The sequence below is a fragment of the Sesamum indicum genome, linkage group LG3 (assembly GCF_026168435.1).
Source record: "Sesamum indicum cultivar Baizhima isolate 11 linkage group LG3, ASM2616843v1, whole genome shotgun sequence".
Taxonomy (NCBI): domain Eukaryota; kingdom Viridiplantae; phylum Streptophyta; class Magnoliopsida; order Lamiales; family Pedaliaceae; genus Sesamum; species Sesamum indicum.
In genome coordinates, this window is record NC_142659.1 from 21783084 (window position 1) to 21796068 (window position 12985).

At 36.3% G+C, this 12985-nt stretch overlaps 3 protein-coding genes across 3 annotated transcripts; 2 read left to right on the forward strand and 1 right to left on the reverse strand.

The window, feature by feature from the left end:
* Nucleotides 1-369: 369 nt before the first annotated feature.
* LOC105158376 (phosphatidylcholine:diacylglycerol cholinephosphotransferase 1) lies at nt 370-3131 on the forward strand. Its single transcript, XM_011075120.3, has 3 exons — nt 370-1091; nt 1623-1760; nt 2612-3131. Exons 1-3 carry the CDS (start codon nt 657-659, stop codon nt 2921-2923), a joined length of 885 nt encoding a protein of 294 aa, XP_011073422.2. The 5' UTR covers nt 370-656; the 3' UTR covers nt 2924-3131.
* Nucleotides 3132-3950: 819 nt separating this feature from the next.
* On the reverse strand, nt 3951-7487 carry PIFI (post-illumination chlorophyll fluorescence increase). Its single transcript, XM_011075121.3, has 8 exons — nt 7304-7487; nt 6716-6842; nt 6517-6601; nt 6348-6426; nt 6153-6266; nt 5969-6081; nt 4531-4641; nt 3951-4273 (listed from the first exon to the last, which is right to left on the reverse strand). Exons 1-8 carry the CDS (start codon nt 7380-7382, stop codon nt 4154-4156), a joined length of 828 nt encoding a protein of 275 aa, XP_011073423.2. The 5' UTR covers nt 7383-7487; the 3' UTR covers nt 3951-4153.
* A 203-nt stretch (nt 7488-7690) lies between these two features.
* FAD5 (fatty acid desaturase 5) lies at nt 7691-10025 on the forward strand. Its single transcript, XM_011075122.3, has 5 exons — nt 7691-8337; nt 8423-8563; nt 8653-8793; nt 9090-9196; nt 9408-10025. Exons 1-5 carry the CDS (start codon nt 7777-7779, stop codon nt 9604-9606), a joined length of 1149 nt encoding a protein of 382 aa, XP_011073424.2. The 5' UTR covers nt 7691-7776; the 3' UTR covers nt 9607-10025.
* Nucleotides 10026-12985: the final 2960 nt, after the last annotated feature.

Below are 12985 nucleotides of genomic sequence, written 5' to 3' on the forward strand. Positions count from 1 at the left end.
GCAATTTTTTTGTTGATTTTTCTATCGAAAAATATCACATGCTACATATGTGGAAAATATCACATCACATAATACTTAAATGACAAGATCAAAATTTGGACAAAAAACTTGGTGAGAAACAGTTATAAATGACAAGATGCAAAATTTTATAAAGTTGATATGATAAATTGACACAAAAATAATTAGATGCGAAAATAAAAAAATGATCATAATTTAAATAATAATTGAATTATAAAATTAGAAATATAACACTTTATATGATGTGGGATCAAAATTACAAGTTTTCGTATTTATTATTGTAGAGTGAAAAAGATTTGTAGTGTAAGTATAGAGGAGAAGGTAAAGGCGCAACTGTATTTAACCCAAATTAGAACCCTTTGTAGGAGGTGAAAAGTAAAGTAACCTACAACTCTGCCTCTCCTTGGCAACTCCTCCATCTTTGATTCTCCAATCCCATATCAACCCCCCACACCCACATCCCAACCCCACCCTACCCCTCAGAAATTTCTAAACTGTCTCCCACCAATACCATACGCCTACCTCGAGCACTCCGTCAAAGAGGTCCATTCCCCCCCCCCCCCTCTCTATATATATTCGCCCAAGATCAGTTCTCCGCATGCTGATGTTCTGCAACTCCAACTGTATCGCCGCCACCGATGAACGGAGCCACTGCCACTCCCCGCCTCCGTTCAGCACGTGACAGGAAATCCAAACCACCACCACCACGACCCACTAACGCCCACCTCCCTAACGGTGCCAATCTCCTTAACGGTGCCGTCCCACGCCCCCGAGATTCTCCAGATATGACCCAGAAAAGATCGTCCTCGACAACTAACGACATTTGCTGCCGCCTGGGCAACGCTCATTTCCTGAAATGGAGGGCGAGGGATGTATTGGGTGTGCTGCGGTACCACCCCGTACCCTGCGCCTTCGCGGCGTCCGTTTTGTTCTTTATGGCCGTTGAATACACTCTCCGCATGATCCCGCCTATGGCGCCGCCGTTCGATCTAGGCTTCGTCGCAACCACTACCCTCCACCAGTTGCTCGCCGCTAGACCTGCTCTTAACACGATTCTCGCTGGCCTAAACACGGTATGTATGTATGTATATGTATGTATGTGCGTGTGTGTGTGTATGTATGTATGCAGATACATGGTTGTACGAATGTGTTTACAGCTGTGTTATGTTTATGTGGTTTGACTTGGATGTGTTCGTTAATGCGCATGCAAAGTAGTTGTGCGCATGAAAAGATAATCCCTTTTCTGTGGTTCAATTTTGAGGTTGACCTACAAGTTAGTCTCTCTCTCTCTCTCTCTAAAATAATGTTTCAAGATAAGTATTACATTATTAACAATTAATTGCTTAAGTTATTTTTCATATTGGATAAATGGTTTGATTAGCATTTCACATGAATCAGGTTTTGTGGAGCCTAAAACGTATTTTCTGCACGATTCATAGTCTGTGAAACGATTTCCTGACAGCCCACAGCATATGTGGGGACAACTGAAATTTCTCTTGTGAATGAGAAATGTCTTATCTTCGTGAAATGTCATTGTCTGATATAGGACATTGTATTCCCTGTTTGGAATTGTAATTTTGAAGTAGTTTATGGATTTGTGGTAGGTATTTGTGGGGATGCAAACGACGTATATCCTATGGACGTGGCTAATTGAGGGGCGGCCAAGATCCACCATTGCAGCACTGTTCATGTTCACAAGTAGGGGAATTCTTGGATATGCCACTCAGCTCCCACTGCCTGAGGTTCTCATTTACTTTCCTCTGTTATATTTTAATTCCCAGTTCTTGAATAATACATATAGAAATTATTCTAGTGTTAAAACAATGCCGGTCTACTGTTCGGTTATTGAAATTGAAGAATTAACATTTAACAATATCTGGTTTAGCATTGATCACGTGTATAATCAAGATCCAACATAAGCAGTCAAATAAACACGTTCAGGAATACTTTAGTTGAATTGTGTGTATCATATATGTATGAACATATGGAATCTTGAAGTCTCTGTTTCAAGTATTCCACATGTGAGCGCGTCTCCTTTTGATGAATTTTAGCTTGATCAGTGCAATGACTGAACGGAGGTGTAAAGATCCAACATTAATAAGTGGTTACCACGTTGACGGTTTCATTTTTCAATAGTCTTGTCAGTGACCGCACATGATCTTCGCTTTAGCATATTAAATTTGGCATGATTGACAAAAGTTAATGTTTTACCCAACCTATAGCATAAACTCTTACTAAGATATGCTCAAATCCATGTGACATGGGCCATCTTAAAGTTTCCTTTAAATTGTCTTGGAGAAATCGGAACAGCCTTGGGACAAAGAGATGGTTCCTATTTAATGCCAACATTGAATACTTGGAAGACCCAAAAAAATGCACATTTCCATGCTTTGGCAGCATATACTTCATTGTAGTATTTATTACATACAAGATATCTATATGAAAAAATTGATTTGGAGAAGAAAACCATGCTAAAGAAAGAAACAAACTTGGATGAATAAAGAATCAGTGAAGATAACACTTTTTAGTTTTTGAGTATCCGTTTGTAGTATCAAACTAAAATGTGCACCATTATAATCATTTCTCTTGACAGGGATTCTTGGGCTCAGGCGCGGATTTTCCGGTCGGAAATGTTTCGTTTTTCCTATTCTATTCAGGCCATGTTGCTGCCTCAGTTATTGCATCATTAGACATGAAACGGATGCAAAGATGGGAACTGGCGTACACTTTCGACGCCTTGAACGTCTTGCAAGTTATCAGGTTGCTGACTACAAGAGGCCACTACACAATTGACTTGGCAGTCGGAGTTGGGGCTGGAATACTGTTCGATTCCCTGGCGGGGAAATATGAAGATGGCAAGAAAACAGCAGGTAATTATGTAAAGGCGCAAAATACGGTGATTTAGTGTTGACTAAGTCTTGTGTAAAAGTACATCATCGAAAACCCACAATTATGGAAAGCAAGTGTATCCTAGGAAAAGATCTGATAGCTTGTAGAAGTTGAGGTTTTAGTTTATGTATAAAACCACATAAGACGGGCCCAGATGTAGAACTTGTTAGCTTATTTATTTTCCTCGCCAAATGAATGATAAGGTTCAATGATTTATGTCGCAATCTTATTTTCAACCTTGCCTATGTTGGGCAACATTAATAAAGCTGAAAGAACTACATCCACAGTCCACAGGGACAACTAGGGGCTGGATAATTAGAAGTTGGCCGGTTGTATCAACTGTGGTGTCTGTAACCTACCCATAATCTAGTTCTTGACAACCAATCTCATTCAACGCATTGTTCTCATGTGCACTGGGTGTGAAATCGCAGAACACTGAGAATTCAGCCACATCAATAGTGAAATTTACATGGTGCTGATTTAGTACGACTTTTATAGTGATTTGCATCATTCAATATTTCAGAAAAGCTCTTTCTACCGACCTAAACACTTGGTCCCCCAAGCGGTCTGTTAGACTGTGATGTCATGCTCATTTTTCCTTCCCTCATGATACATGAAATGTATATCTATTTGGAAGGGCAACTATAAACCTACAAACACGTTACACTTCAAGAAACCACTTAAGACAGCGATGAGCAATGAGTTTTATTTCAAAGAGGTAGTTGAACCTGTACTAGAAGAGTGCAGTTTACTGATATGTTTAGTTTACACAAAGTGGGTATTGATACTATGTTTGCACAGATGTCACTAATCGAGATTTAAACCAAAAACAAGAAAGTACAACCTACTACTGCTACTTCCAGTGCTCATTACAAGTCTTTTAATTAAAGATTGATAAACAATAAACGTTTCGCCAGCTTGTTCCAGACTATGAAGCAGAAGCAATAGACTTGCTGCAATTATAGTTCAATTTTCTTGTCTGTATCTTAGGTGTTGCAAATGCTATTGCACAAGTAATTACACTCCTACGCTGATTTAAGGTATATGAAAACATTGGTAATCAGATTTTTGCATCAAATGGTCCAATAACATGTGTATTAAATCAGACTAGTGTCTGATGAATAGAAAGTGAAATGATTCCAAAGTATTCTGTACAAGAGCTTTTTAGCATGCATCAAGATTTAGTCTCCCTGTGTAAGACGAAGCAAATTCTATATGAGAGGTGGACTAGGAGACGGTGCTGATGCTAATCCTCTGAATCCGAGTAAGGAGGGCAAGAGCCATCATCTACGGTGGCTAGTGGATTGAACATGGGCGAGGATGGATCTGTACATCCGAGTACAAGATCAAGATTGCAACGGTCACCCTGCATTAGTCGAAACAAGTAAATACTCATAGCAAAAAGCTCCTCCATGCCTCTCAAAAGAAGCTAAAGGAACGCAAAAAAGTGTCGTTCTAGAAACTAAGGCCTTTTTTGGTTCCATTTTCACTTCATCTTTTTGCCTTTTCTACTGTTAAAAACTGCGAAAAAATGTTATAAACGTTTTCAGCAGAAAGACCACTTGGTTTCATTTTCAGAAATGGTGGAATGACTGGAATGGGAGAGGAAAACATTAAACATACTCCTTCCAATGTTAAGTTGCCAATCATGGCACATCTTGTGATAACAACGTTTGTGTCTGGAAAGATTGCTTGTTCGCAGGCACCTTCTTTACTCAACTCCTCCGCAAGACCCTGCACCAAAATACCAATAAATGAAATTTTGGAGGCAGAGAAAAAGTAAATAATACCGCCATCAAGGTTGATATATTCTGGATTAGGGTGTAAAGTTCGAGAGTGATCTTGAGTGGTATGGTTCGAATTTGAGCTCGAGTTCGACAAGCTCTTATAATTCGAGTTTGAGCTTGAGCTTGAATCTTACCTGATGAGCTCAAGCTCGAACTAAATTTAGCTCCAGCTGACTTCGAGCTCCTTCTCGTAATACCCTACTTTAAATTATAAGTCTAAACATATCTATAAAATAATTTATTGTTAATCAACTAACCATTTACAAAAACATACAACTCTTACCAATTATTTTATTATCATTATTATTATTATTATTGTTGTTGTTGTTGTTGTTGTTGTTGTTATTATTATATTATATCATGAGAATCACCAAAGTTTTACATAAATTTATAGTAATAAAATAGATCGCATAATGCATACTATGTTATAAATAACCTAAAATATAGTATGATATTTTAATTTATTGTTATAAATATAAACTACTAATTAGTTTAGTAGTAATATAATTAGTAAAATACACAAATTACTGAACAATTTATATAGTTTGAATTTGGTATGAATTAGGTGCCCAGATTTTTTAAGACATCGTAATTGTTGATTAAATTTTTCTATCTCATTATATATAATAATACAATAATTAAATAATTGAAAATTTTCAACCATCATTATTATTATTTTTAGACTAATTCAGGGGAATCACCAAATTTCAACATAAATTTATAAGTAATAAAATAGATTGCATAATGCATAGTATGTATCTTGATATAAATATAAAACTCAAAAATAAACAAAGAAATCATAAGTGAATTACTTGTCAATTTAAAAAAGTATAACACAATACAAATATATATTAAAATATAACATAAAGTTTATATGTGTCATATTAAATAATTAATTTATAAAAAATATTATAATTTACTAAGTTGTTGATTAAATTTATTTTTGTATAAAGATTAAATAAACAAAAGTACCGTAATTTATTATTATCCAAAATAAAATGTATGTTATTGATTAGTAATTATAATATATTTGGTCAATTTTGAGTATAAAATTGACAAAGTAATGAATATTAAATTAAATATATAAAAATTTTAAAAATAAAAATATATTTAAAAAAATAAAAAGAATGGAAAAAGCTCGCGAGCCGACACGAAAGCCGATGAACTGAGAGAATTGAGCTCGAACTTAAAATCGTCTGCCACCCCTATTCAGGATCATAAACTTGTTTTACAATTCAACAACTTAAAAATCAACACATGGAAGAGTCTAGTACCTCAGTGAAAAATTCAATTGGTCTATTCCTCCAAGCCTTTGGCACTTGAAACTGCAGTCTGTAGGGACCATCCCACTCGGTTCCGTTGGTAAATGAAAATATCAAACTCAATGCTGCAAACCAGAGAAAGTGAGAAGGATTGTAATACATATACATGCCAAGAGAATTAAGGTTAAGAGGATACCGTGCTTTGGGATGCATATTTGGATGGTGTAGATAGGAGGATCGGCTTTTCCTCTAACTTTCTGGAGCATCGCTCTTGGCTCACCACCGCACATGATGGGCTGGTTGAAACCTCCTGCACAAATGCTCAAACAATGAAGTTTCACCAAACATAACAGCATAAGCCCAAAGATTCAGATAGACTGTGAGGAGATACCGTTAAAGGCAATTCCAAATTCTTCATTTGGCGCAAGTTTGGTTGCAGCTGGATTGTAGAATAGCTTTAATCTCTCTCCCTGTCAAATATTGTGTTATGCGATGAGATGTGAAGTTTCTCACACATGAAAATAATCCAGGAATGAACTTTGAGCAGAATTTTTACGTACAGCGGTAGGAGGGAGGCCGTTCATGGTTTTCCAATAGAGGGGTGCTCTTCCAAGGTCGAATTCAGCCCATGTAGGAAGCACATATCTGAATAGCAGTATTCAAGTTGGATAAAAGCAAATGAACATCACAAGCCAATACATGCATGCAGGCAGGAAGAACTTTTCCCAACAGCAAAATGTAGGACAAGTAACAACTTACTCTTTAATTTCCTCGACAGGAGCTGCTGCAACCGAAGCAGCAGCAATGACTTTTCTGTTGAAATCAGTTAATCTTTTCTTAATTGGATAACAATAGGTCCTCAAGGGTGCACCCAGAGAAGTAGCAGCTGCAGTTCAACATTCAAGAATGAGATGAAACTAACTATATCACAAGTTCAATGATCTGCTTTTAACAATCACTGCAATGGATGTGAAAGCTTAGATGCGATTAACTAAGCTGAATCCTACCAATATCTCAATTAGAAAAGATTATCATTTTCCTAAGGAGGAAGAAACATATTTTAGGCCCGTGCTAGTCAATAACAAAGGCACCCTCACTTCACTCATGACTGAAATACTCTGTTTCTTGACTGATAAAACACAATCAAATACTCTCTTACAAGGGAAAAACATTTCTCCCCTTTCAGTTCTTAAAGTCAAAAAATCACCTCTTCAGAGAGTTCTTAATCAAAAGCAATCAGATAAGCAGAATTCTAGTCCAACCACAAGTTTTTCTTCACAGGGCAAAAATGAATAAGAAAAGCATCAATATTCAATACTACAATTAATGAAAGAGAAAGAAGTATACCTGGAATTCTACCAGAGGCAGCTGGAATTTGCTTTGAAGAATTGAGAAGTGAAGTACTTGTAGCTGCTGTTGCAGCCATTCTTGGAGGCAGTAGTAGTAGCTAGAGATGGTTCAAAGAGCGAAGCTCAGATAAAGGATAGCATGCTCTTGAATGAGATATAAAAGCAACCACACAACACAAACTTTGAATGCCAGAAATATCTCTCATCAGCAGAACATGACAAAAGGTGTGAACTGAATACATTTGGATTGAACCCACAAAAATCTTGGCACCTGAAATCTCCAATTTAACCCTACAAAACCTCAAACCGACTTATCAACTTCTCTGCCACGTTGGTTGTCCTGTTCCATATTAAGGTTTGATAACGTCAAATCTAGACCATGAATTCTCAAGAAACTCAAAAATTTCACAGTCCCACAATTTTATATAAGCCTAATAACAACCCACAAAAACAGAAAACCAAGCCAAGAATATGGCTCTCTTGGTGCCATCACCGTCCAGGGCCAAACCCTTCCAATTTTCACCCCTTCACACCCCCAACCTCAAACCCAATTCCTCTAAAACCACACAAAAGCATAAACAATCACTGCATTATGCAACAGAAGCAAGATTTGCACACAATTGCCTCAAAAATGGTTTCTTTTCCAAAGGAAAATATGAAAGTAGCAGAAGGGTGATGGCAATTGTCAGAGCAGCATCAGTCCCACTGTCAGGAGATGAAAAGAATTCAAGCTTTGGTAGAATTCTGCTGTCTGATGTGGTGGTGAAGAGGAGGAGAAATGTGTACTGGGGCAGAAAGTGGAATTCTTTGGATGTGGCCACGGTTGGGGTGGTTGTTGCGATGCATTTACTATGTGTTTTTGCTCCTTTCACATTCAACTGGGGTGCCTTTTGGGTTGCTGTTGGATTGTATGTGATCACTGGGCTTCTGGGAATCACTCTTTCTTTCCATAGAAATCTTTCTCATAGAAGTTTCAAGCTTCCCAAATGGCTTGAGTACCTTTTTGCATATTGTGGTGTTCAAGCCCTTCAGGTTGGTGTGTTCACCTCTTTACTTCGAGAAAAAGTCTTGTCCCATTTCCCCCTGTTTCTTGATTTTTATGACATTTCGTTTGTAGGGTAATCCAATTGATTGGGTGAGCACACATAGGCACCACCATCAGTTTTGCGACTCAGAAAAAGACCCTCACAGCCCCCTTGAAGGATTTTGGTTTAGTCACATGAGTTGGCTTTTTGACACAAAAGCCATTCTTGAAAGGGTACAATTCCTTCATTCTTTCATATACAAATGGATAATTGTATCATCTTCTTGAGTTCATTTGGACTACCACATAATATTCTTTTGCAGTGTGGGGAGCCCAACAATGTTGGAGACTTAGAGAAGCAGCCCTTTTACAAGTTTCTTCAAACCACTTACATAATTCATCCATTGGCTCTTGGAGCTCTACTGTATGCAGTGGGAGGGTTTCCCTACATTGTGTGGGGAATGGTAAGTGACGTTGATATCGACTATCTCTGGTCCTCATATGAAGCAAATTGCAACATTTATGGACCATATTGATGTTGGACCACTAGCTGAACAGTTGGTAGTAGCCTGATATGAATGAAACTATGGTTTTCATTGTCCAAATCCAAATTGGGCCCTATGGGATTCTGCGGATTGCAACATTTGCATCAATTTTTTGAAAAAAGAACGTTCTTTTCCACCTTGTATCCGATCAAGTAAGATTTGCTTATAATGTCCAAGTTTTGAGGCTAAGTTATGGCAAATTTCTTCCGATGCAGGGCGTGAGAATCGTGTGGGTGTACCACATCACTTGGCTGGTGAACTCTGCTTGTCATGTTTGGGGAAACCAGACGTGGAACACTGGTGATCTATCGCGAAATAATTGGTATGTTCTCATTTCTTTGATCAAATACATGGTCGTATAACTCATAGCACGAGATACCATTAGTCGGTTCAATGTATGCTGCTCGAGCATACTATTTGAGAGCTAGAATTGCCCCTAAAGCGTTCTTGATTGAGAACACTTATGATCTTTCATTTCTATCACCTTGAAACGTGAATTCCTATCCAAAAACACTCATGGTGGCCTTGATCAGGTGGGTGGCAATGCTTGCATTTGGGGAGGGCTGGCATAATAACCACCACGCGTTTGAGTATTCAGCTAGGCACGGACTTGAATGGTGGCAAATAGATATGACTTGGTATGTCGTTAGGCTTCTTCAAGCTATCGGATTGGCCACGGATGTCAAGCTACCGACCACAGCCCAAAAGCAACGTATGGCTTTTAGCAGTTAAGGTTTAGGCTGCAGCCACTTGGTTGTTGAGGGGACCTGTCAAAAAGAAAGCGGAACGCAGAATGTCATGTATAGATGAGGGGACTAGTACTTCTCGACGTATATTTAGAGTAGAAGTTGAGGAGTCTTCTCCACCTTTCTTGATGAACAAATGAACAACTTTGTGATGAGTAGAGATTGCTGGAGTCGAGAGATGATAAGATTGTGATGTTATGATATGAGGTTAAGGAGTAGGATTTCTGATCAAAGGCACCGGCCTTTGTTATACGTTTGTGTCACACTGATGTCACCCTCACGTGTATTGTATACGGATCCACTTTTTAAATCATAATTTAACTCTGTTATTTTTAATTTGAAAAAAAGCATGTATCAATATTGGTACGACGTTAAATCAGTGACATGAATATGTGATAAAAGATCTATATTGCTGTGAAAAGTTCTTTTTTCTTATTGAGGCATTTTTTATTTGTTGGGAATTTATACCCAGGCAGTAAGCTCAAAATTACAAGTTGGATTCAACTATTATAAGAATTGTGATGGGTTATAAAACCTTTAATATAACAAAGTTAGCCCAAAAATTACAAGTTTGATTCAACTATTACAAGAATTGTGATGGGTTACAAAACCTTTAATATAACAAACCCAAAATTACAGAAAAGTTAAAGAATCTTTATAAATATAGATACAAAATATATGCAAAATATTTACAGATCTATAAATGCGATAAAATATAAGAACAGAGAATAAGTAGATTGGCTCAGGACATCGGATCTGGGAAGGAGGAGCTCACAGCCACAAAGGCCGGCAACCACACACACACTGGTTGCTACACACACAAATCCACAATGAAACTCGTCCACAAAGAATCACTTAGACTCCAATCCAAACCACACAAGTTTCTCATTAAGAATCAAACAGAAAATTCCACTTAGGAATTTGTTCACGAAAAACAGATTAATCAGAGAAGAAAGAGGGATTTTTCTTTTCCTTTTGTTCGGTTATTTTTTACTTCAAAAAACCCTTGGAGGGTTAAATAGATGTAGTATATTATCATCGAAGAAGTAACATTGATTATTGAAGAGAGAGGAAGACGACAATGAAGGAAAATCGAGGGGGAAGAAAAATATGCTGAGAAGAAAACAAGGGAACAGACTAAGTGAAGTAAGGTTAGGGTTCTGCAGGTTAAGTGGAAATCGGGTCGGGGATCATGGTGGGTCGGGTTAGTGGGTTGAGCCATCCGGGTGTGTATGGGTTGGGCCTACGGAAATAGGATCGTTTTTAAAGAAATTTCCTGTTCGCCGCTTCTTAATGATAGGCCTTTGCCGGGGAAATAGTAGTAAGAAGAACTGGCTTCCCCTTCTTATTGGCATAGCCTTCGTGCTCCATACCCCTGGGTCACTTCAGTCCCTTTAGAGATGGAAAAGGCAGTTCGTAAGAACTGCTAGCCATTGACCTTTCGCTCGTCTTCTTCTTCGCTTAGTGAGTTGCCTCTCTCCTCGGGTGACTGAACTCGCTTTTAAGCAATCAGAGTAGGGGTCTCTCTTCGATGAGTCAAACTAGGCTATGATTCCCAGATAGGAAGAAAGAGCATTCGCCACTTCAAGCTAGTCACTAGAACTCCCTCCTTACTTAGATCTTCGTGATCCAGGGGAGAAGCTTGGCTTATTGAACTCCTAACTCATTTGCTCTGAGCCCCGTATTCCTTCAAAATTTCCAACATTATGTTTGGTATGAGTGTCAAGGACTATAAGGTTACATTCGGATTGATGGATTTGAAATTATGAACAAATTCTTTGTATTTAAAGGATTATAAAATTTAAAGAATTTTAAATTCTTCAAATCTAATCTCAAACTAGATTTGTCGAATATTGATGGATTTCAAATTCTTTTTCCAAATTCCTTCTTTAAATTCAAATTTATCAATTCAAATATAATATAAAATTTTTATCTCAATTTTTCTATAAGTAATTGTTCGGAAGATCTAAAGTTGAATATAATTTGAATATTAAGGACTATAAGATCATAAATTAAAGTGCAAAATATTAAAATGATATGAAATTCGAATTTAAAGGAATACTAGTTAATACCCCGTGCCAAAGCAATGAAAGATTATACTTTTAGAGAGATTAATAAATAAAGAATCATAAATAATTCAAACTTTAAAATATAAAAATATATAAGTGATAAATTCAAATTTTTGGTATTATAATAATCAACAACAAAAAGAGTATATACATTTAAATTCAAATCATGTTACTAATATATTTCAAAAAAATCAAATAAATTCTTGGATAAAGATAAAAAGTCATATTTGGATGATCTCACTGTTTCTATTTTATTACAGGAGCTATCGTAAAACCTAATATGGCAGCATATTGGAGGTTAAGAATGAAGTGGACCATTTGAAATAAATAAATAATTATATTGGTATAAATATCGAAGGATATAATTGGTATTTCAAAAGTTGGGTTGTGGCTTCATAAATCGTCACTTGTGAGTGAAAAATGACTTCTTTTTTCGTATATTAGTATAGATACAGATTAATAATATTTAAGGTAAATTGCAACGAGCTCCTTTAAAATTTGTTATAATTACAAATATTTTTTCATTATTTAAAAAATTACAAATACCCCAAAAACTTAACAGCTGTCTACAAATACCCTCTCGTAATAACCTATTATAGGGAGGTACTTATTAGACGGTCACTAATTCCAGTAAATATTTGTATTTCTCAAACAATAAAAAAAATATTTATAATTATGATAAATTTTAAAAAAATCTGTCTTAACCCTAATGTTTACTCATAAATTATGGTTGTACATATTCATTGTGATGGTCCTTCTCTATTGACACCATAATTAACTCTATGAACATTACTTGCATCGGTAATAAAGATTATGGAGTTGAATTTGGGCTTAATTATCTTTAAAATAATAGGTGTAGACAATTAATTAGGAGCTGTTTGGACGGCTCCTAATTTTCAACGATGGTTGTGTTTCACGTGCTTTCTCCCATTCTTTTTAATTTTCGACCACTGTCCTGTGTTTGTTTTTATTTTTTTAGCAATTTTTAATTAATTTTCATATTTTTTTTGTTGATTTATTTAGATCTCATAATTTATCACATTATTACTAATATATTAAGATATTTTGGTCGGTTTTTTGAGATATTTTGTTTGATCTTCGACAAATATCCACTGACCACCTAATTAGGAAAAAAAAAAAAAAAAGATAACGGTGGAATAATTACTATATTGAACCACAAAAATCAAAATTTCAAATTTGGACGAATGAATTTTTACGTATATACTAGTAGTCTTGACACGTCGTTTTTATGTGCATATAATAAATAATTTTTTTATATTTTAAAATATATAACCA